Genomic DNA, 25,714 nt, shown 5'->3' with positions numbered 1-25,714 from the left:
CTGCAGTAACCAAAGACTGGTGTTGATGCTGATGCGCAGGAGCCATGTCATCACTCTAACTCAACAACTGCACATAAGCACTTCCTGCTGCTGTATGCACTGACAGCACTGCAGAGCTTTAACCCATACTGTATCTCTCTCACCACACATGCTCTTCAGTTTTCAAACACACAGGGGATTTCAAACTTGTTTTGTAAAATGTAAAGGCAGGAATTTATTTTCTAACCTGGGATCTTTATAAATATGTGCCTGTGGAATCATTTCTGCAAAATATTACATGGCTTCTTCACATTTAACACCACTTTCAAAGTGAAACGTCCAGTGAGTGGAATACATATGGAATACATAGTGAATACATATGGAGCTGATTATGTGATGATTCATGCAGTCTGGTAAATGCATTTTGAGGAAAAAATAGTATTGTGCAAGGAACTGCATGAAAATTAGTCTTTATTAATTGATAATAAGCCCTATAATCAAAATTGTGAAAAGGAATAAAATAGGTATAGGTGCGTTTATGTTTATTTTTTTGAGGTTTGAAAATGTAGGTAGAGGTACAGAGTACAGGCTTAGCAAAACCCGCCTGAGTCTAGTGGGTCCCTAAACTCCAATCTGAAAAGCCCAGTCTTCAGATACGTAGTGTTTTTTTTTTGTTTTGTTTTGTTTGTTTGTTTGTTTTTCTTCAAATTCCCAGGAAGTTTTTATATGAAATGCAAATTGTCCAGTAATCGCTCAATGTGCTTTTAAAGGCTTTTCTCTTAAACATGAATATTGTGCCATCATTTACTCCACCTCATGTCATTCCAAACCTCATCATTGGCAAACCATGAGAGTAAATAAATAATGACAAAATTTGCATATTTTGGGTGAACTATCTTTTTAGGAAGACATGTCTTCTGAAAGTTAGAGCCGTTATGTCAGATCATATTCAGAATCTGTCCTTATTTCCTTTTTGTGGCAAAGGCTGTTAAGAGGTTTGAACGTTGCGGTTTATGAATCCATCGAGTGTCATTTTGCTAATGTATTTTTTCACACTCTCTTTCCGTCAGATATTTTTGCTGTTCAGTGTTTGCTTTACCAGCCTGATATAGCCTGATATAATTTTTAGTATCTAGTGTTACCTGCAGAATAAGCCCCCTCCCCCACCCCCCAATTCTGATTAAGGAACTTTTTTTTTTTATAATGGCAGTTTTGAACAGACAGCTTTTAGTCTGTTTTTGGTATTTGATGCATTGTCCCTATTAGCTGTCTGGGCTTTTTTCCCTATAGCATCCATTTGTGCCACTCCAGCAGCGTTTAATGTTCATGTCAGTATGCCCTTTGCTTTCTAAAAGCCAATAATGTACATACACAGACAAGCACAGAGAGCCTCCATTACCTTTCTACCATTACGTCAGATACCACAGCAGGAGTCAAACTGTCCCAACCAGTGCCTCCGAGCCAGTGAATCTCGCCAGTCATATGTCCTTGCAGTGAGACGAAGGGATATTGTTACATTAGTTCAGCACAATTTGAGATGTTGAGGAGAACCAAGACCTCTGGATGTGTATCTGTAGCTCTTTGGTCTTTTCTGCTCGCCATTCTTAGCTTAAACATTTAATCTTGTTACATCTTTTAGACCCAAAATAATCCTGTTTCCCAGATCAGCCATTGTCATTATATCGGTGCATTCATTTTACAAATCCACAGCAGAGATTTCATCTTGAAAAATTACATTCCTGTTCACTATGATAAAAAAAAAAAAAGCATCAAAACCTTAAGTTTAAGTTGCAGCTGTTTAAAGTTGAACAGTCGAGCTCGGGCTTTGTGCATTTATCTATAGACATCTCAAACATGAGGACTTTCTGTGGTGACTAAATCTAGCCGGTTTGGCCTGTACTTCTCTCACAAATTTTTCAAACAAAACTGTGTTTAGTTCAATAACTAGCTGCCTAATCAGTGAAATTATTCAGTTGAAACCTTCTTCAACCCACTTTCCAAAGCACATTTTCCCCCTTGGCTTTCAAACAATATTACAAAAAAAACTTTAGTTTAGTTTTCAGGACATGTTGCAGTATAGAATCTGCTCTTCTAAAAGTCTTTAAAGATTTATTGTTGTCTATGAACTCTAAAATCTTTTCTGGACTTTAACATTGCTTTCGACTTAATCAATCATGCAATTCATTGTATTGTGGTTGACATTCATTTGCTCCACTGCAATAATCCAGCATTACACCTCTGAGATCTTCAGACAGTCCCGGTTAGACTTAAAGAGTGATTGTGCCCTTTCTGCTCTCTGGCTGCTTGAGGGCTATGAAGCATTTCAGAGTGTTTTGCCCATCGCTACTATTGATTTATTTAAACCCTGTCCCTGTCTGTAGATCACCTTTTCTCTTTGGACTGTGCAAGAGCTTTTGTATTGAATTGTATGTTTTGTGTTTAATACTTTCTTATTTTTTGTTTGTTTTGTTTGGATTTTGACATTATTTTTGTAGAATGTATATGTCATTATAATATTTATTGACTTTTATATTTTCAGTTATTTTAATTTTAGTTTAAACTTTGGTAATTTTGTTATGTGCTTTTGTCATTTAGTTTTTTTTATTTATATATAGCTTTAATTGATGTTTTATTAATTTTAGTAGTTCAACTTAAATTTATTTCAGTTAATTGCAAAGGCAGAATTTCTCATTTTTGTTTAAATGTTTTTTAAAATGTAAGTTTGTGGTGTAATATGGTTTTAATAAATTTACTAAATGCTCTTTCAGCTTTATTTCAGTTTCTGAAAACAATTTTAATAGTTTTAGATAACAATAACACTGTTTTGACCCAGGCTTTCCCAGCATTTCACTGTCAGACAACTAACTATACCTGTGGCCTGTAGCACAAAGCGAGATGAACAAACTCAGAGTTGCAGAGTAAGTTTTGAGTTGACAAAACCCGATAGGATCAGCGGGCTCACAAAGCTCGATATAAACTTTCTCTGACAACTCAGTTTGAACCAGAGTTTGTGATTAACTCTGGAGCACGTGCACCTGAATACGTGACACGTGCAGCAAACAGCCAATCACATGGAACGTGGAGAGCGTCAGCTTGATTCACGTCTCACGAGAGTCAGCAATTCACTTTTCTGCTGAGGATTAAGAGATGTCGTTGTTAAAAATGTAATAAATTTAAATGCATTTACAAGGCAGGAATAAACTCTTCTTCAGCAAAAGTTTGGCAGCAGAAAGAAAATATATGACTATGCAAAGGAATCAACCGAATATAATTATATGTAGTTTCACACAGAGCTCAAAAGGAAAACATATAAGTTTAGTCATTTTAAAAGCTTATACAGTGCCTGAAGAAAGTCTTCATACCCCTTAATTTTTTTTTGTTTTTTTGTTATGATGTTAAACTGCTTTAAATTACTTTTTTTCCACATAAATCTGCACCCCACTCACCATAATGACAAAGCAAAAACCGGATTTATCACAACTTTTCAAATTTATTAAAAAGGAAACTCTGGAAAAAAATGACATTGAAAAAAGAGTATGAAGATAAGTGTGAGCAGCGCGCGGCCATTGGCAGTGTTTGTGGCGCGCAGCTGAACCGCGGCTTGTGTACTGCAAATACAGACAAGTATGGTCCATTCGATCACGCTTTTCAGGTGTTCTCCGACTGTCATGTGCTTTGATATGGGCAGCATGCTGTGATGCGGCCATGTTTCCCTCTGCCACGTGCATATAACATGCTGTGCATATAATTTACATGATAAAAAGTAATCTTAAAGTTAATAAATGCCTCTAGTTTTAATAATTTAAACAGGCCTTTGAAGTTTGAGCAATAACTCCTGGCAGTGATGTGTTTTCGTGTAGTTGATTGTTTGTTAACTCTGATATTTCATGTTTTTTTTTTTTAAGTTATGTTGTAGATTTAAGTAGCAAATGAGTATCCCTAAAATTGTTGAATATATTTTGAGACAAAGGTCTGGCTAACTTTTCCAATTGTTGACATGACATGGTTTGAGTCAGATAGTAAATATCATATAGCCTATTATGTTGGGTGTCCACCTTAGAGATAATCACCATGTTTATAAAAAAACCCTATCATATTTAAAAATATGATATTAATCACATCATATAGCCTAATAAAATATAATTTGTTGTTACTACTGTAAATTTATATTAAGTTATTATGGGATCTCCTTCAATGCTTTCAGAATCTTTACTTTTTATTTTGTTTCTATATTTTAAAATATATTTTATATTAACATTTTAATGACAGTATATTTATTGAGCATTATTTATCAAAATAAGCAGAAAATACCCTAGTACAAACTTTGTTAAAGTGATTGTTTTGAACAGGTATTAATTTAGACATTAGTATAAAAACAAATATTTTAGCTGGGGTATTTATCAATACTGTGTGCCTTTTTACACCGTGATTGTGAAACACGAAACACCTCACATAACTTTACAGTGAAATATGTCATTTTTCATGTTAATCAGGCCAATTTTCATCAAGAAAAATGCACTGTGGCTTTAATTAAGCGTAAGCGGCGCAGCAAAAATAGACTCAGCGCTCAAACGATCGCGGCGTATGGCAAGCCAAAAGGGTCAGATTTACGCTATAGATAAATCGCATTAACATACAAACGCCGTCAAATACGGCGTTTTAAACAGTATTTGCGGCGCAAAATATGCTGTTGTGATTACAAACGCCGTAAAAACCACGCAAAAATACGTCAATGGCGCCGTATCTGCCGGCGTTTTAGTGCACATGAAAAGCGCAGCTTTTTACAATGTTCATATTACCATATGACGCCGTAAAAAACGCCGTTTTAGTTGCACAGAGCGCTCGTCACTTATGGCGTTTTGCTTCTAGTATAATGAGCCACGCCCATTGATTTCCACAGCCAGTAATATTGAACAGTTGTCACCCAATCAATGATGCACAGAACCAGACCAGAACAATTCAGCACAGATCATTTGTGGTAATCCAATTTGCATGAGTTATTTGCCATTAAATAAGCAGAAACCTCATATCATTGATATTACCTAACAAGTTAAAGTAAATACATTAGAAAACTGCATGCTCTCAAGGACGTGCATTTAATACATGCGTGGAATAGTCACACACTGGACGAGAAGCACAGCGCTCTGTAAGAAAAAGTGAAGAGGACGTCGAAGATCTTGATGAAAAATAATCTTTTATTACAGCGTAGCAGTGACAAAGTACAAATAGCACTTCGGATTCAGCGGAGTCGGAATGAACCCCCAACATCCTAAGCTCAAACATTTTATACTGTATTACGTTCCTCTTCCCGCTCAACATGTAAATGAAGTTTTGTTTTAAATGTAAATTGCGGATAACAATGAAAGTGATAGCCTTCCGTTCCCACATCTTTGGTAGACTTTCAGGTGGGAACAACCAAATGTTAGGCTGACAAGATTAAACAGAATCCCTATCATGGTTTCATTTACCCTTTTGGTCAGCAGATGGTTCTTGATGGCCTACTGCCGTTCCCACGCTATAAGTGATGAATTATCACTCCGGAGATACTATTTACATATCTTTTAAATGGAAAGAACTATCGCTATGATAATTAGGCTCTTTGTAGGTAGGGAAAGGAGTATAGTTCAATACACAATTTGGAGTGAAAGCTGGGTCGAGGCAGACTATAATTTCTTACAGCTCACAGGTACAACTTACAGGTATTGCACCCAATTCAAGCCAGCAGTCAAACAGCTCATATAAAATCCCACTTCAGGAATGAACAAAGTTGCATCAATGAGTTTGAAGTACAGTGTTTGTTTTTCAAAACGGAGCAAACGGAAAGAGAAAGGCGATATATGGCTATTATTAGCTCCCTATATAAAGCATATGGACAGAAAGACCAACTTTGTGCGGAAAGATACACAATCTTTCAGCCTAGGATAAAGTCATGAACATCAACAATAATTTGGGACAAATATAATGTGATTGTTTTTTTTGTTTTTTTTTTGGTAAACTATGTAAATGGCACTCTGTGGTGCAGCAGGATTTGGAACAGCATCCTGAGTCGCAGGACAGTCTTTAACTTTAAATTAATGTTGTTCAACTGAATGTAAAAATCAAGCTGTTAGCTGAAATATCCAAGAAATAAAAAACACCACTGGTATAAGAGTCATCCTGCCTCCAATTCGATTAATATTAAATTAAAGTGCTATACTATATATATATATATATATATAAAAGACTCTGAAAGGGGGGGCGGGGGTAGATGGGTTGGGTCTATGTCCCCACCTATCTCGAAAGCAAACCTACGCCCTTGTTACTAACTACAGTTTGCGAATTGGATTACCACAAATGATCTGTGCTGAATTGTTCTGGTCTGGTTCTGTGCATCATTGATTGGGTGACAACTGTTCAATATTACTGGCTGTGGAAATCAATGGGCGTGGCTCATTATACTATAAGCAAAACGCCATAAGTGACGAGCGCTCTGTGCAACTAAAACGGCGTTTTTTACGGCGTCATATGGTAATATGAACGTTGTAAAAAGCGGCGCTTTTCATGTGCACTAAAACGCCGGCAGATACGGCGCCATTGACGTATTTTCGCGCGGTTTTTACGGTGTTTGTAATCACAACAGCATATTTTGCGCCGCAAATACTGTTTAAAACGCCGTATTTGACGGCGTTTGTATGTTAACGCGATTTATCTATAGCGTAAATCTGACCCTTTTGGCTTGCCATAGCGGCGCTGCTGCTCACGCGACGCTCCTGCTCCCGGTGTGAAAGCTATGGAAGGCCAAAAGGGCCAAAAACACCTGAGTTTTAACGCGTATTTAACACACATTTAATGCGTTAACAACACGTATTTCAAAAAAAAAAAAAAAAAATCAGCGTGTTAAATACGCGTATTCAACGTGTTAAATACACGTGAAATACGCGTTAAAAATCAGTTTGAACGGGTCAGTGTCATTGGCTGCTGAAGACTTGGGTCAAACCATTTATGTGAGCTTAAGGGGGGTGTACCATTCATAGACCATTCCTACCACCATTTAACATGCTATAGATCAGCTTATTCAGCCTAATTATTTTGTCTTTTGTCTTTTTTTTCCCCTTTTCTTTTTGTGGGTGAAACAATTACATTTAACGTTAATGGTACACAGATTGTGACTTTGTAAGTTTACTACAGAAATGCTAAAATGTATTTAAAATTTTGACTGACTAAATCGACTGGCTTGGTTTGCCATATATATTTGACTGTAAACTGCTTTAATTTGGAGCTAGAGATGGTGGGGAGTGGCTTCATTGCATCAGATATGTCACTTTTCTCACAGCTGATTGGTCCAGTTAAGGTTTGCGATCTCTAAAACCTGCTCTGGAGCAGAGTAGATGTGTGGTGTAAGTTACCATGGTGACGAAACCCACTCAAAATCAACCAATCTTCTTGCGCCTGAAAACTCTTGAGCAAAGAGTTTGCTCAAAATAAACGTGAACTTAACTGGGTAAAAACTGAAACCGGCCTTGTGCTACAGGCCACTTGGTAATTTCACATGTGCATTGTTGAGATTGTGACCCGTTAAAAGTGTTTAGTCCAGGCACGTGTTGTCTTTTTTATTATCCAGAACCTTTTTGATTTGCAGACACTGGGTGACCACCCACTGCATAATAGTGATTTTCAGCCACGCAACAAGCCTCCCTTTGGACTTTTACTAATTTACAGGCTATGCGTGTGTTTGATTTTCTCACACCTGTCTTCATAATTACACGCATGCATACACAGACACTCACACTCATTAATGCGGCTCATTATTCCTCCTCCCAGTTCAGTCAATTCCTGGCCACCATCATAATGGTGATTTGTGGACTCACATTGTACATTAGCAGCTTTATTTCACCAGTGTATCCTGCCCTTCTATTCAGTAACAGTGCTGCAACTGCTTAAGAAATTGTATCAGCTGAGTTAAGTTTTCAGACTTAATTGAGTGTGATGAGATAAAACAAACCAGATAGCACAAAATAATACAAAGACAACAGATAACACTCTTTCTATTGTGTTGTCTTTGCTTGCTACACTGCAACCAGTGTAGTATGTATGATTCACAAACCAGCTATGAGCCAGTTAAATGATCAGCCAGTTAAAAAGACAAAACAAATGATTTTGAATTAGTCAAATTACATGCTCAGTCCGTGAGAGCGATTACTAATTAACATCTGACTCACTGACTAAATGTGTGTGGTTTTTAGTTACAGATACGCATTCATAAATATGTTTTATTATAATAAATTGTATTTTAACAGTATTGTTGGTTCATCAAGGCTGCAAAAATTTTTCATGATAGTTCATCTGTTTCAGCTATAGATTTAGAGACTTGTTTTGCCTCGTGTTAATGTAAATATTTTATCATTGATTGTTTTCCTGACTTACTGCTCTTGCTTCCCTCTGACCACTGTGTCAGTCTCCTGTTATGAAATGAAAGAAGTTAGAACTGGACCAGGGGGATTGTTTGCATAGGGCTTCATCTGTGGACACTCATCCGTCTTCAATAGAGGGAACAGTGTTTGAACACTAATGATCCTCCTCCTGCTTTACTGTCTGGCCCTGGAGACCCAGTGGAAAAACACACACTTACACACACACAGTTGAGTGGGTCTGACAGCAGCCCATCTTTTCAAACACGCATACACACCTCTTTGATCTGTGTGCTTACGGCCCTGAGTTGGATCTCTGTAGTGTTTGCTTTGTCTTGTTCTTAAGGAATATGTTTCTGCTTTCATTCCTGAAGATTTTCAGGCTCTTGCCTTATGTCATTAGATCATCAACTGACATTAACATCAAGTCATCAACTGATCCATGATATTGTGATTTTTTTTTTTTTTCTCTCGATATTTGTATATATTTTGAGATTAATTCAAGTAACTTTGAATAATTACAATAAATACAATTGTTTTAGCACTCAGTTCTGTTCTTTATATTTTTAATTAGTGGTGCTTTCTGAAATCAAGTTAGCCATGTTTATACAGTGCTTTTCAAAATGCATTTAGATTCAAGGTAAAGTTCTACACAGAACTCCAAAAGATGTTTAGATGAAGAGGAAGAACAACCTTGGTTGAAATCATACCTGGTTTCGCTGGGAGAGGCCATCTTCTGCTGGAAAAGAAACCGATTACAATAATATTTGTATGCCGTATAATGTCTAATTACATATGTGCAATGCTGATCATGTTTCACTAAATAAATGAAATTATTGAATATGTTAAGACAATGATTAGATTGTAGAAAATTCATGCACAACATGTTTGTACTGCAGACAGGAATAATACTTCAAATCTTGGTGAGATTTACTATTACTGTTAAATCGGAAGAGCAATTGGAAAAAGAAAAAATACCATAGACTTGTGTCTTAATATTATTTACTATATTGATCATTAAAGTTATTTCATAGTTTGCTAATGTTAAAAGAAGAAACTTTAAAATTTAAAAATGTAGCCTATTAGTAGCTAATGTTGAAATGAACACTCTAACAAGGAACAATACTTCTACAGTTTTCATTAATGCTACGAATGGACTTATTGTTAAGTGTTACCATTTAATTTCAACAGTCATGCTTAAATATCTACACTAGGCCATAGCATTAAAATTACATACATATGGATATTGTATATGTACTCACACACTTTATTTGCTCCTATTTTTTTAACACTTGATAACTATCCAATCAACAAAAAAAAAAGTTAGTCACACACTGGGCAAAAGCGCAGCGCTGGTCTAGGAGAACTCAGAGGTATCACACATATATACACACACACACACACACCAGACGCTTTGTGTTCAAATCAAGTGGTGGTCTAAAACAATTTATTTAATCACCAAACGGACATAAGTTTGCTTCAAAAATGAACAATGTGGCATAAATGAGTTTGAAGTTCGTTGTTTAAAAAAACAGAGCAAGCGGAAAGAGAAATCGCGATCTATTACAGCTTTCTATGAAGCATACAGACTTTATTAGAGCCACAGAAAGACAAATGTTTTGCTGAAAAATGTACAATACATAATTTATAGCCTAGGGTGAAGTCATTATGTACATTCATAGCGATTTGGGACAAATATAATGTAATTTAATAGAAAACTATGTGAATGGCGCTCTGTTCCGCGGCAGGCTTTTCTGTCGGCTGTATTTAAATGCGTGTCTGGAGTTTCCCGCTCTGTGCAGCGCACAGTGTCACGTGTCAAAATAAACAACACGTGCTGTCAGTGATTTCCGCCTCTAGAGGCCGCTCTCGTACTGTATAAATGCCAGCGGACAACTTCTCAGCCACTCCAGCAATGGATGCAAACCGGAAAACTATCGGCATGGATTTTTGCCGATAACCGATAGTTGTGGCAATCAACTATTGGTGCCGATTAATCTGCAAAACCGATGAATCGGTCGACCTCTATTAGAAAGTTAGCAACTTAGCAACCATTGCCACCAGAAACCATTCACAACATTAGCAGTTGAACACTCCGGCATTGTGTTGGTGAGTTTTGAAACATCCAAGCATCACTCACTCATTTCTTCAGAAAAAATAAAATCTACAGTTGTTATGCAGCGTATTTGTGAAAAGTAATTTATTTTTTGACTGCACAGCCAGTGACAGATGAGACAAATGATTTTGAAGAAAAAGAAGTCGCCTCGTTGCCTGACTGTCTGTGATATTGTTGTGTCGGATCAAATGTTATGAAGTTAATTCAGATAGCCATCTTGTGCAAAAACACAAAGGCTGCATTCTTTATCATGCAGAGATGATCAAATGAGCGTAAATGTTCATGTTGATGACAGCTGTACTGAAACTCATAGTCAGGTGATTACTAATGATGCTGCTTACACCTGTACGATGCAGTTTTTCATTAATTGTGACTGTTGCTTGGTTAATTTGCATCATTAATCTTTCTCTATATGAGGTAATTGCTTACTGAGCACTGCAGTGGTCCCAAAACGTATTTAGACATTGATGCCGCAATTAAAAATGTATGAATGTGATGAATTGCTTATGCTCCTCTATTGTAAGTCTGTTTGGATAAAAGCATCTGCTAAATGTATAAAGTAGAGCTGCAAAAGTAATCATGTTTTAATCACGATGACGATTTCTGCTTCTCTTTTTTAAGTGTAATCTAAATTCCTCAAAGCTTTTCACATAAATTGATACATTTTCCACCAAATGTTTATTTGATGTTCCCCACCTGGCAACCATGCACACATTTTCTCTCTGCGCTGCAAAAAAATGATAATGATCTGAAAACACAGACAATCATGTATATATTGGAGTTTAGTGATCTCCATTACGATATTCTGTGTCATACAGCCAGTCCATGTTCCCTCAGAAGGCCGCTTGTGCTATTTTCCAACACTAAATCTGTGTGCAAACCTTCTCAGTGATGAACTGTAATAAATCCAGACCGGAATCTTGACTATTGTTGTTGATTAATAAATGCACTTACACAACCTCAGTTCTACAACACAAAGTAAAAATAGAAATTTCAGTTTTTGCTTTGAAATAAAATAAACCCTGTGTATAGGTTGACAGTGTCTTGATTTGTGCTTGCATTAAAGTGCGGTCATTAAAAAGTAATTACTCAAATGAAAATAATCGTGATTCATTATTGTGGTATAGAGGAAATTTAATGAGTGATTTATATTTTGTGCAAAAAAAAACTATTAACATGCAGCCCTATTTTAAATGTAAATGTCATGTAATGAATGTCTTTGCAATAAATAACAAAATATCAGACCAAGAGGCATTGGCTAAGAAATGATGCAGTCTTCACTTATCTGTAATTTCAAAGGGATAGTTTGCCCAAAAATGAAAATATTGTTATCATTTACTCATTTTATTCCAAATCTTTCACCTCCTTCTTTCTGCTGTATTTCTTTGTTGGATAGTTTGCTATCTAATATAGTGAGATTCATACATATTCTGTGTACAGGAATAGGGCCAGAAGAGTTGCTTTGTTTTATAAAAAAAAATAAATAAATAAAAAGATAAAAGAACAGCAAAAACAAGAAGGCTCCTTTACAACAGAGAAATCTCTTTTGGACATCAGTAGCACAGGTGTTCATCAGCATGTGAATCAGAGGATCACTGCCACATGTGAAAATGCTGTCAGATCTTGTTCCAGCTCCAGAACAACACCTCAATCCTCACTCAGTCTTTCCTTCTGCCTTTTCATCCCGCTCATTTATTACTGTATACTGCTTTTTCTCTCAGGTTCCAAGAAGGAAGTCTTAAGGAAACTTACAACAGTTTTCAGCTTGTCACTTTTTCCCCAATTAGAAACTGCACTATTGATGCACGTGTCAGGTTGAGCTTGTTGCATAATAATCAGAGGAATGCCATTCAATGCGTGTGTGTGTGGTTTCTCGTACTTCCTCTGTGATTATGCAATGGCTTGTTGAAATGTTCTCTTTTCACTTGGCTTTCAAACACCATTTTAGATCAATTAAATAAAAGCAGTTCAAACAACTCAACCTGTAAAGAGTTCACTTGAATGTTATTGGCACACACGAAAAGAGCTCATTAAAGTTTTAATGCGTTTTATTTGTTTTTTCGCAACTCCCTGTTAGTATTTTGTCATTAGGTTTGCACATGCTCTGGCAGGGTTTGAAGAAGTTCCTTCCTAGTTTTCATGTTTTGCAGTCTTGCACGCTCACTAGAAGTAGGTTTGCTTGATCTTGCCATCTCTCTTTTTTTTTTTTTTCTAACTTCAGGTTTATGTCATGTCTACCTTGTTAACTCCATTTCCCTCTCGTCAACCTTATTGGACCAAAGTCTTGTCAGTCACAGCTGTGTGTCTGTTTACTCAACCCTCTCTCCCTCCCCCTGTTCTTTCAGGCATCTGCGTGAACTGCCAAGGCAACACTGAAGGACCCAGCTGTGAAAAGTGCAGGTATAATTTCTACCGAAGGCCTGGTTCTCCTGTGACAGAGCCCTGCATCCCCTGCCCCTGCTCCAGCGTCACCTCCACTGGCAGCTGTGAGCTCGGTGAGTCCTTCCCACATGCACATCAGGCTAGTGTAGCTCACGTTAGCATAGCCTGCTAATTTTGTTATCAAGTTCAGAGGAGATTTCCACATCTGGGATACGTGGAGTACCCCCCTCTCATCTGATTTGGATTATGTGTCTTGCATCATTCTGGCCAACCGCCTGCTGTCTGAATTTCTGGGTGGGTGGGTGGACCGAGACTTTTAAGAGAAGAGAGGTTTATTTTAAGTGAAAGTGAAACAGGAAACTTTTTTTTCTCCACTCTGGGCCTCCACTCTGAACTAAACCTCACAGGATATGTTTATGAAATGTACTGTAAAGGCGAGAACGAATGGGGGAGTTTCTTGTGTCTTATTCAGAAAGTGTTTTGATAAATCCTGCAGTGCTCTGTCTCTCTAGGCTGATTTTATTTGCCATATATATGTGAGGAATTGTGTGATATTGCTTTGTTGATCTGTGTAGGGGTTTCTGGGTTTGCTGACTGCAGCAATGTTCTTGCAGCCTTGCAAGCTGATGTAAGGTAGGACCTGACAATGGATAAATACCACATAGACCAGCAAAAGGGCTGGTGTGTGTTCAGTGTTCCCAGATATTACAGTAGTGTACATCACAAATGTAGCCACACAGTGTAGCTGTTGTTTTTGTGTAACAGGAGAAACATTATAACATGCACTATAAGAATTACAATCATAATCTTTTTTTTTTTTTTAGTAAAGATTATTTTCTCCTTAAATTCAAACTGAGAATTTTTTTTTTAATTCACTACCACTCGAAAATTTGGGGTTGGTAAGATTTTTTTTCTAGCCAAGGCTGAATTTATTTGATCAGAAATACACTAAAACTGAATAACAATGTTGTGAAATATTATTACAATGTAAAATAACTTTTATGTTTTCTTTTAATATATTTTAAAATGCCATTTATTTCTGTTATGGCATAGCTACATTTCCAGCTGCTGTTATTCCAGTCTTCAGTGTCACATGATCCTTCAGAAATCATTCTGATATGCTAATTTAAAGCTTAAGAATAATTTCTTATAAAACAGTTTATAAAACAGCATGTGAAATAGAAATTCTTAATAATAATTTGTAATTTTAATCATTTGTAAAGTTGTTGCATTTTTTTAAAACTATTTTGTAATATTGTAAGTTTTGTAAACAATGTAAGTAAAAAGCTGTCTCTTTTTATCAATTAAATTCAAACACATCATACATAAAAGTATGAATTTCTTTAAAAAAAAATAAAAAAAATCTTACTGCCCCAAACTTTTGAACTGTTGTGTATTTTTATTTGATTTATTACATGTGAAAACAAAAATATACATTTTATGAAATTACAAATGTTTATTTTATGGCTACAGTACATATCCACAGTAAATACATTTTATGTAGTAGCCACTGTTTCTAAATCAGAAGTGACTATTTCCCCAAACCAAGCACCTGTAATCAGAGCCTTGATTAACACTTTCTGCCATCTATACCATAGTGCCATAACAATTACCTGCTCTGGGAGTTGAGGCATCTGGTCTTATTTGTGGTGTGGGTTTTGCAGGCCTTTACAGTCTTTAACCCTATTCGGACGGGATTAGTTTTACATGGAGAGGTGGGGTAAAGTAATTTTTACCAGAGCTTCTCTGTGATTTTAGTTCCGTCCGAATGTGCCATCTCAGTAATCATTACGGACGATGTCAGTAAAGATTACGGCGACTTTTACCTTCTGTAAAAAGGTCCGGAAGAATTACCTCAGGTAATACTAATCCCGTGCGAATAGACCAGCTGTAAATATGTACGTAAATATTCCGTAATTTCCTATTTAAAAGTAGTTTTCCGCGTTTTTTCCACGCTTGAAGAACCATTCAGTTGCGTTCTAGGCGGTGGGACAAGTCTGCGGCAAACCTTGAATGTTTTCTGAATATGACAATGCATACCATTCAGATCAAAAAGAGGGTCGAAACTAACGACTCGAAAGCACTTGTTAGAGGCACGAAACTTCTGTTAGCTTTAGGTAAGTGTCTATTGCAAACAGAATCCAATCATAATTTAATTAATTTAATTAATAAATCGATGGATGTAGCACGCACATGACGACAGGGAGGTGACAGCAGTGTGTAAATCCAGTTACTCCTCCCACTTCTGGTAGTTTTACTGAGATTTCTTATCCTGTGCGAATTGGCCATTAATATTACAGACGTCCTGTGGTAAATTAGCATTACTCCATCTACCCTTGTAAAACTAATCAAGTCTGAATAGGGCTTTAGTTTGCATCTGGCTCTAGAAAATTATGGTCATAAAACTAATCTGGGGGTAAACAGCTTTTCAGGCACAAGTGTCGTCCAAGATGGTAGGTAAAGAATAATTACCGACAGGCTGTTGTATTATTAGAAAATAATGCACACCCGAGGTGGTGATGTTTTCTAATAATTCAACGGACCAAAGTCAATGGACGCTTATACTACTGTTACCACACCTCAAATATTGTTCAGATGTTGTATTTCAAGAAATTCGTCAGGTTTTTGTCCTTAAAACGCTATTTTGAATGGGATTAATTTCTTACGCATCTCATCCAATGCACCCTTTGTTAATTCTAAAATGTAATTTTAGTCTTAGTAACAGAGACTTGAGCCTTTGGTAGCAGACTAATGCAGTAATTAATGAAGTTGTTAGAAAGAGAGCGTATATGAATTACCTGAGTCTGTGCGTCTCTCAACAGTGTTCGGCAGCAGCATCTCAACTAACAGCAAAACTGTAAGTTTCTTCTTCAAGAACAGCACCGTTATTATCTCACTAGTGAAAATGTCATGTTGCTTTTAAGTTTTAATAAAATCATCAGAGCAGGGCTGACAACGTGTTTCTGTGCACGTGTATGTTTCTGTGTGTGCAAGTGTCTGTACTGTATGTGTGTGCATTTATAAGGAAGAGAGAACAGGAGAAAGAGAGAAATAAATGTTATCGAAATGTGCTTTCCGTACATAATAAAGCGTAATTTTGTGGCAAAAACAGAGAAATAATTTGTCGTTTTTATCTGAATGTTTACTATATTTATTTGGTCAGTGTCGTTGTGGGTTTTGGTTTTGCTGTTTTAGGCTGTAAGGACTTTTGGAATAACTGAAATCATTAGGTGAAGTGATATGGACATGTAATGCGGTCAAGACCTGCCTGGAACTACTTTAACCGTGCGTTTCCCTGAAAATAATTGCACACCTTAGAATGTTCGTCAGCCAGTCAGTTTCAAGCATTCTGTAGCATAAGTGAGAATTAATCTGATGTCTTTCCAAGATTCACCCTCACCTTGGTTAAACTGACATTTGAAAAAAAAATACAGTGATATCTAACCATTCATATTTGCACAACTGCAGTTGTCTTATTCTACTAAATAGAAGTACAGTTCATCTTAGTTCTTGATGTGTATTTAGCACTGCAATTGCATTTGCACTGTTTGCAACTGGAGAACACATACATTTTTCTTCTTGATAGAGGCTTTCTTAATCAAGTTATACACTAGAAAATGCATATATGTTTTAGAATTGTCAGTTGGTTGCCAGTTATATTTTTGCAAATGCTGCCAACTGAGGCTCATCAGCATAGCTCAAGGCACAACTAGGTAATAGAAGCTGTATTAGACTCTTACATGTGATTTAAGAGCAAGCCAACATGCCTGCCCTGAGTACTTTCTATATCTCCCTCTTTTCCTATGTTTCTGCTGTTGATTTGGAGCAGCAACTGATAAACAACATTTTGAGATTATAAATCCTCTGACAAAACTTAGCTGATGAATAATTAATGTGGCTTGACTCCTCAATCAAAAAGTAAGGCTTCCTGTAATGAGAAAAGTGTGTGTGTGTGTAAAAGAGAGTGTGTTCATCATCATGCCTGTATCCGAAAAGCGGCCCACACTGAAATGGGAACTACAGGTTCAGCCTTTGAGGATTAGTGATTATGGTAATGGAATGCTAATAACCAGCACAGTCAGGACAGCGGCTGATTAGACGACAGACCTTATATTATGCTGACCGTAAATCCCTGATGATGCAGCCTGATGAGGTACAGGGGAGCACACGAGTGTTAAATGAATTCCTCATTTACTCATCAAGGCCACACTTTTATTAACAGAACTCCCTGAAGACTGAAAGTACCATCAGCCGTCTTCTAGATTACACTGCAGGCTCACTGGACGTCTCTATAGTGCTTTCTGGGGAAACTGTGTTTTACTAGGATCTAAACAATGGAAATATATCATAATGTCAAGCTCCAGCAAGAGGATGGAAGTGATTAATTCACACATGTGCTGCTGTAAAGGTCACTCAGCACAAGAGCAGAGCACATGGCTTAGATCATTAGTTTACATCCTGCACTGCACCATGGGAGGCATTAGCTCTGCTGCTGTGATTGAAGGGTGGCTGGTTCAAGTCTCAGCATCTGAGAGACTGATGTAGCTCTAGGTGGTTGCAGGTAAAATGAGCAGTTGCACCCCTTTGCACGCTTCCTGTGTTTTCGAAGAAGAAACTGCTACTGTATAACCACTGAGCACCAGTGCCATAACCCAAATACAAGATAAACCTTTTAAACTGTGTCTTGGCGAGCCTTATACTGCTCTTTTAGGATTTATGTGATGGATCAAAGTCAGAAATTTTTCATCTGGTGTCTTAATTGCCCTCACCATAAAGATAGCATCAGTGTAATTAACACTACATATTTTTGTTCTGGGATGATGTGATATCACCATTTAAAAGATCAAATTTAAAGCACAGTCGTGAAATCAAAGACACAATATTCAGTATTAGTGAGAGAGTGGGAACAGAAGACCGCTCATAACACAACTCCTGTTTGACTTATGTAGTCCAGTTTTAGTCACCGTCCGACTGGTGCTCAGGGACTCTTTTTCTCTCTTCCTCTCATTGTGTCCGTGGTCATCTACAGTCTGGATGCATCTCTCAGCACTCACAGCCAGAAGCTCTTTGCTTAGATCTCATCACAGCAAACTCTTACGCCAGTGCTGAGTGTAAATATGCTAGTTTGTTTCATTCCCATGGTGCCACATACAGTATAGTATTAAAAGTATTGTGTTTTTGTGTAAGGCAGCCCGCCATAGAAAATTTCACTAACGAAAAACAAAATACTGTGCATAGATACAGAATTAACATCCTCAGAAAGAGAAGAAATTAATAAATGCGTTACAAAAGATTTATATTTCAAATAAATGCTGTTCTTTTGAACCTTCTATTCATCAAGAAATCCTGGAAAAAATCTATCACTGTTTCCATCAAAATATGAGTAGCACAACTGTTTTTAATCACGATAACAACAAGAAATGTTTATTGAACATCAAATCAGCATATTAGAATGACTTCTGAAGGATCATGTGACACTGAAGAGTGAAGAGTGACTGGCTGCTGAAAATTCAGCTTTGCATCACAGGAATAAATTACATTTTAAAATATGTTCAAATAGAAAACTATTTTACTGAAAGTTAACTATATTAAATTGTTATACTGTAAAATGAGCATAAAAGACTTCTTTTCTTATTAAAATAATCTTAGCAACTCCACACTTTTGAACGGTAGTGTATATTGGTTAAAGTCATACGTTTTTGTTTGTATAATGTAAGCTTATGTGTGTAATATAATGTAAACTTAAGTATGTTTATGTAACATAAGCTCAATTTTTAGACTAAATTGTTTTACCGCTTCAGACTTTGTGTTTTTTGCTGTTATTTCCTTGCTTTCCTCTTACTTTTTTTAAGCAATGAGGCCATGATTTTATTTACAACTCAGTATATAACCTTGAGTGCATTAATGTTTCTATAAAATGGCTACTACGTAAAAAATAAATAAATGATTTGAGGACACATTGTCATTATATTGTCACATGGACAATGGCCTTGATGGGTGCAGTGATACACACAATAGATAGGTGTCATACAGCAGCCATTGTGTCTTGTAGTTTCACTGGAAGGCTGTATTGGCCCCTTCTGCAGTATCTGAAGTACTTTTAAGTTTTGTAAACTTTTCAATCACGGTCTCTACATCAGGGGGAAAAGATTTTGAAGTAAATTTTTTGAATTCATATCTTGTCGTGGAAACAGTCTGAAGTCAGTTATTTGATCTCTATAAATGGCTGGATTTGCTTTGCTTCAGTAAATCTTTGTTTGTCCATATAGCACCGTCTAATTTAACAAATGTATGCTATCTTAGTGACTGAGTGTAATCAATTGTTCTGAACAGTGAACAAGTCATTGTACCTCCTATTGTTACCGTGACATGGCCTTGACACTTTCTTTTGTGCCTTGTTAACTCAGACAACACGTTCTCACTCCCAGCTCGTCACATATTGGCCACGTACACACTACAGCTAAATTCGGTTGTCAGTTCACCTTTTACTCCTTAATCACGTTCTGTACGCACATAATTCACTAAAATACGTGAGTGACAACCGCATTAACTCCCGAAAAATACAGGTAGCGACAACTGCATTTAGCCTACAGAAATTCTACGCAGTGTGTACGCAACTGAACAACTAGTTGTTAATGATATTTAAACGCACATCAGAATTGTGTCTTCATCTGTATGTGAGATGTAAGAAAGTAACAGTGAAAAGAAGTCTTAGCACATTTTGACACGGCCGGGGCTAGCTGCGCTCACGAGCCCTGTGGTCAAGTGTCAGTGTTGCCAGATCTTCACAGAAAGAAAAACAACAAACAAGGACAAGAACTAAAACACCCAAATGCTTTGTTTTATAACACTAAAAAAAATCTTCTCATATCTGCAACAGACCACTTTACTAACTCCATAAAGTGCCTAGCTTTATGAGCTAAGATCAAACAACATGCCTAAAAGCGCTTACAAGTAAATATGAGGACGTGGCAACAATGCAATACAGCGCTCTCTAAAGCAGCTTCCAGCTATCAGCGGTAGTTCGGTTAAAATCGACGGAGAAAAAGAGTGTTTAGCCAAAAAATGGCACATACCAAACGGCTAAATTCTTCTTCACTCCTGCAAGAAGCCAAAATGTTGCTATGGTTACAAATGCTGGAGTGACTGCTGTTCTGTACACACATGGAACAATAATTTACGGGACTCTGACTTTGTCATTCCTGAAACTTGCAGTGTGTGCGTGGCCATTGACGCTTGGTCAGGACCCTTTGGTGTCATTTTTCGACGTGCAGGGTCCTCCATTGCTTTAAATAAGAAACCCTTGGCGTCAATATGCCGACGCAAAAGGTACTGGGAATTTTAATATCATGATTAAATTATATATTGGGTAATAATATTGCCATTATTGGTTATATGTTGGGGTGCAACATTTCAAGGTAAACAGTCATAACAGTTTTATTACATTATTTACACATTTATGAGCATGTAACCCAACCCTTGCCCCTAAACCTACCATTTGTCAATAAAACACAAGATATAACAGGTAGATACAATTACCATCATAATTTATTTTAAAAAACAATATTAATATTCCAAGTCTTCTGAGGCAAAACAATTGATTTGTGAGAGGAATAGACACGATCACCGTCGCCGTCTGTTGTAAAGCTTATCCTGTGCTGCAGTCTCTTGTCTGTGCAAGTATAGGTCTCTGCAGCTAAGTAATGGGAGTTACCAGATCGGGGCGTTTTTCGACCATGTTACCTGGTTGGCTGAAGTCATAGTGACGGTAGGTTTAGGGGTGGGGTTAGGTCAAGGAGATCATTTTGATTGCATGATTTAGAAACACCCAGCAGTTTGAAAACGCCCAGCAATTCAGAAACACCCAATTTTGCTCTGCAGAGACCTCAATCTCCAAGTCTGTGCGCAAATTTAAAAAAATGCCATCAGAAGAAGCCTTACGTCAGCCTTGGTTGTGAAATGCTATTGGCTTTTGTATGTCTCATGACCGAGTGCATCATTCTACGGGACGGGAGTATGTTTTTGAATGAGATGTGAGCGCGTTAACGGGGTGGGATCATTTTCAGCAATTAAAACATTATGTTTTACTCTCTTCTTCGCATAAAGACATCGTATGGCTTCAGAAGACTTGGAATGCAACACGACTTGTTTGTAATGCTTTTATACTGCTTGTTTATGGTCAGTTGTTGCAATAAATACCTGTGACTGCACTTATATTTGCCTGTTACGTGTTTTATATTGTTCACAAGTGGGTAGGTTTAGGGTAGGGGTGGGGATAGGTGCTCCAATGAAATTATACATTCATATAAAACTGTTTCTATTTTTTTACAAATGCATGCAAACCATTAAATTAAGACAAACGACTGAAAACAATGGAGGGCCTGCACGTCGAAAAATGGGGTACTTTGAGCATCAAAAAGCGACGCCAAGTGGTCCTGACCAAGCTTCAATATGTGACGAGTTGGGAGTGAGAACGTGTTGATTCAGAACCCACGAGGTTTCCAAACACACACACACACACACGATTTGGTGATACCCTGTAAGTGGAGCAAAATTGACAAGCGCAGATGAAGCTCTCAAATCTGCCATTATAAATTCATGTAGTCGTGTAGTGCTTATTATTTGATGAACTAGGTGGATGAGTTTTTGAAATATGGAATTATTAAACTCTCTTTTGACAGCTCAGCGATCTTACAATACTGTACATATTTACCCATATGTGACCCTGGACCACAAAACCAGTCTTAAGTCGCTGGGGTATATTTGTAGCAATAGCCAAAAATACATTGCATGGGTCAAAATTATTGATTTTTCTTTTATGCCAAAAATCATTAGGACATTAAGTAAAGAAATTTCCTACTGTAAATATATCAAAACAGCAGCACAAAAGTTTAAATGGTAATAATAATTCTGTAACTGTATTTTTTATCAAATAAATACAGCCTTGTTGAGCATAAGAGATTTCAGTCAAAAACATGAAAAAAATCTTACCGAACACAAACCTTTTGAATGGGTTTATGTTATTATATACTCCCTCCCCTGTGTTACTCAGTGGACGTCTCAGTGGAAGGCTGCTTAAAGCTGCACAGTCGTTGTAGAATTTAACTGGCATGTGAGTGTAGTTTAGATACTCATTCAGTCATTCTCTGATTTTTCTTCAACAATTTGTAATGTCTTTTTTCTTTACAAGTGGAACCTTTTCAACAGAGTCACTCTGCTCTCCTTGCCAATGCTAGATTTCCTTAGTAAAATGCATGTTTGATTTGCATATGCTGGCTGAATTTGCATTGGAAATGACCTAGCACTGGTTGGCTTGTTATCTGCCATGCAGTGTCAGTTGCTATAATTTTGATGAAGTTGCCTGCTTAATTCCACTAGAGCTTCAGCTTTGATTCAGCAGTATGTGAAAAGTCTGCTATTTGCCACTGCTATTTTCTTTATGTCCACCCTTGTGATAGACAGAGTTTGAAAGAGTGAAACATGCAGCGAGCTGTTCAAATATTAAAACATGAAAATATAAGACAAGAAGTCTTCATATATATGTACAGTATGTCATATAGAGAGCAGATGACTAATTTGACTCGTTTACTGTCCATTTAAGATTGTTACTATATTATATTATGGTACATTATACACTCTTCATTCTTCAGTATGTTTAATTTGTGAGTTTTTTTTTCTTACTGTGGTCAGGAAGTGTAAAAACTGTTGGAACGGCTGTAGCGCTAGAGCATGTCCATACCTGTTTGAGCTCAGTGCGTCAAACGTTGCGTGCGTCTGTGTGTATGCTTGTGACGCTGAAAAAGCAACCAGGTTAAAGTCACCACACTACGGAAGCTTCTGCCGGCGATACAATTATGAAATGGTTAAACATTGACTAACCTCAATTCAGACATTATTGTCACGAGTCCGAGTCGCAGCTACGTGAGGAAGCATATATTTTGTGTCGCTGGAAATCTTTGTATGCTCTAATATGTTGGGACATCTGCGCTGCTAAACAATCCTGAATTTTTTTTGTCAAAGTTTGTTGTCACCAAAAGAAGCGGAAAACGACTTAACACACAAAGGTGAGACCAAACAAAAGAAGTCTCTATGTGTGTTTACATTGATTTCACTCTGACCACCAACAGCTCAAGTGGTCTGTTTTTCTGTTTCTCTTTGTTCTCTCTCTTGTTCATTTAATTTGTGTGAATGTTCTTAATTCTGGAGTGAAATAATGGTTTTAAGTTCAAAGAGCTCAGAGGAGCTCAAGCTCTTTGTCCCTATGTGATTTTTCTTTTACTGTCGTGATGATATATATCTAAATGGGCTCTTTTCTGCCTCAGTCACTCTCCGTCCTTTCATTGTGTCATTATCTTACCATGATGGTTATTGCCCTCTTGCTTGAGAACTGTGGAAAATTGGTCCTTTTAGTGTAGTATTCCCTAGGTCTACATCACCTCCTGGAGGTTTGGGTTTTATATCCTGCTGTCGGCCATATGCAGGTGCTGAGTCTGGGCAAATGAAGATAGGAGGGTCATAGAGCCCCCTGATTCACTGCCCCTCTCCGTATGTAACATAAAAATTGCCTCTCTGCTAGATATATTTGATTCACAGCAGGTACTGCATACAGTCTCTCTTATTGCATCTCTCTCTCTCTTTTTGTATGGCTCAACATGGTTTTTGCTTTAACTGTACCTTTCTTCTTTCCTCCTCCTCCTCCTCCTCAGTTCTTCTTTTCTACTTTCCTTTTGTTTTACCTCTGCTTCATTGGGCCAGGTTATAAAATCGATTCCTTTTCTAGTTCTGAACTCATGTATTTTTCCATCTGTATTTGGATGGGCACAGTATTTTTTTTTAAAGCTTTTTATGGAGGAAGAGTCGCCTTTGACTTTTGTATTCATGTCTCTATTTGTTATTGTTCAGAAATGTACTGGTGAAACAAAGGGCCGTCAATGATTGCAAAGCCATCCTATCATTAAAAATGTTGTACAATACTAGTTCAATTTTGCAGTCAGTACAATTTTCGTTTAAAGAAATGAATACTTTTATTCAGCAATGATGCATTAAATTAATCATTTATAATTTTACATAAGATGACCGACAAAATGCTGTTCTTTTAAACTTTCTATTCATCAAAGAATCCTGGAAAAATACGCTCTACGAGAGTAACCTCAAATTCTCCACAAAAAATCAGTGAAGAAAATGCAAAAAAAAAAAAAAAAAAGTGTACAGATTCTGTCTGGCCCTGCCAATTAGTTCTGCCAAAAGAAAAGAGAGAGAAAACATGTTTGGTTGAGGCTGCTGTGCTCATTAATGATTTTTAAAAAGTGTCTCTTCTCGATCATCTCTTCTTTTTTTTCTCTACAGAAAGTAATCGCTTTTTATGAACACTAGATGACAACTAATTTCCTTAGTGTCAGAAAATGAAATGTCCCACAATTTGATATTGCTCTTGAAAATAATCTGTCAGTTGCATTGCAATTGCAAGTACTTTAGAAAACACATACACTATAAATTTCTCAGTAGTTCCTCAGTACTTTCCCAGTAGTCATATAATCATCATGTTGATTTTATGATGTCATATCTGGTTGCAAGCTGTTTAATTGCAGTGGCAGGTCATCACATTATCATTCATCACATTATCTCATGCTTTAGCATCATTCCCTGTGGACAGGTGGCAAATTTCTAAAACATTTTATATTCTTTTTTTCAGTCTTTGGCGTGACAAATGTCAGTTATGTTATCAGACAAAAGAAAGATGTTTATCTGCAGTATATGTGTCATCCTCCAGAAAAGCAGGTTTTGAAGCAAATTTGCTTTTGAAGACTTTAGGCAGTAGTTTTTCTTTTGTGTGCATGAGGAAGAGTGTCTTCACATTTTATTTTATTTATTTAAATTTAAGCTTAAGGAATCATTGGCCGTTTTCATAGGCCAGATTTGCCTGTTGTTTGATTACATAATATCAAATGCAAAGAGAAAAAAAAAACACATTTACAAAATGATTGGAGGTTAAAAGTTCATCTGACAACTGAATATAGGCTAATATAAACAAAGACACCTCAGTTTCTCTTCACTCAGTCCTCAATATCCTTAAAAGATTCTGCCATCTGGTGGCCAAATGAAACAAACTCTGGGTCTTCAGATGCCTTTGTCATAGCTGAAGTTCTTTGGTTATTTTAGAGAAAATACCCTGTACTGTACTAATAATTAATTCTATTTTGACACAGTGAATCTAGTCTATTACCTTAAACTTCCTTTGTCTCTTTATGTGTTTAGACTCAAGTGGCCAGCCTTTCTGTGTCCAGTGCAAGCCAGAGTACCAGGGTCCCAACTGTGAGCAGTGTAGTGATGGCTTCTACAACGCCGACAGCATCTGCCTTCCCTGTAACTGCAGCGGGAACGGAGACCCCCGCATATCCCCTCGGATCTGTCACCCGGACACGGGCCACTGCCTGAGCTGCATCAACAACACTACGGGACCGCACTGCGAACGCTGCGTGGAAGGCTTCACAGGGGACGCGCTCGCCAGGAACTGCACTCCTACAGGTGAGAGCCTGCAGTAGTAAAACTTCTAGTGATTTTTGGCTGCAGTTGGGTATCGTTTATTGATATATTTTTTTCTTCGCATTATTGCATCTGTACCTCGCATTCTTTCATTCATATCATTTTCAGCAGTTCAGTTAAAGCTGTACACTCTCAGAAATAAAGGTACAAAAGCTGTCACTGGGGCCGGTACCTTTTCAAAAGGTACATGTTTGTACCTAAAGGGTCCATTTTGGTACCTTAAAGGTACATATTAGTACTTAAAGTGTACATATTTGAACCTAATAGGTACAAAAGTGTACCTTTTGAAAAGGTACCGCCCCAGTGA

At 37.2% G+C, this 25,714-nt stretch overlaps 1 protein-coding gene across 1 annotated transcript in view; it reads left to right on the top strand.

Moving 5' to 3' along the window:
- si:dkey-220k22.1 (multiple epidermal growth factor-like domains protein 9) overlaps nt 1-25,714 on the top strand; it is an 80,288-nt gene that overhangs the window by 48,275 nt on the left and 6,299 nt on the right. The window contains exons 4-5 of the mRNA XM_058776180.1: nt 12,828-12,977; nt 25,120-25,389. Coding sequence (XP_058632163.1) covers nt 12,828-12,977; nt 25,120-25,389 — 420 coding nt within the window. The remainder of the gene's footprint in view (nt 1-12,827; nt 12,978-25,119; nt 25,390-25,714) is intronic.

This window comes from Onychostoma macrolepis, chromosome 05 (assembly GCF_012432095.1).
Source record: "Onychostoma macrolepis isolate SWU-2019 chromosome 05, ASM1243209v1, whole genome shotgun sequence".
NCBI lineage: Eukaryota > Metazoa > Chordata > Actinopteri > Cypriniformes > Cyprinidae > Onychostoma > Onychostoma macrolepis.
Note: the sequence above shows the minus strand (reverse complement) of the source record. Positions and strands in the feature narration are given on the sequence as shown.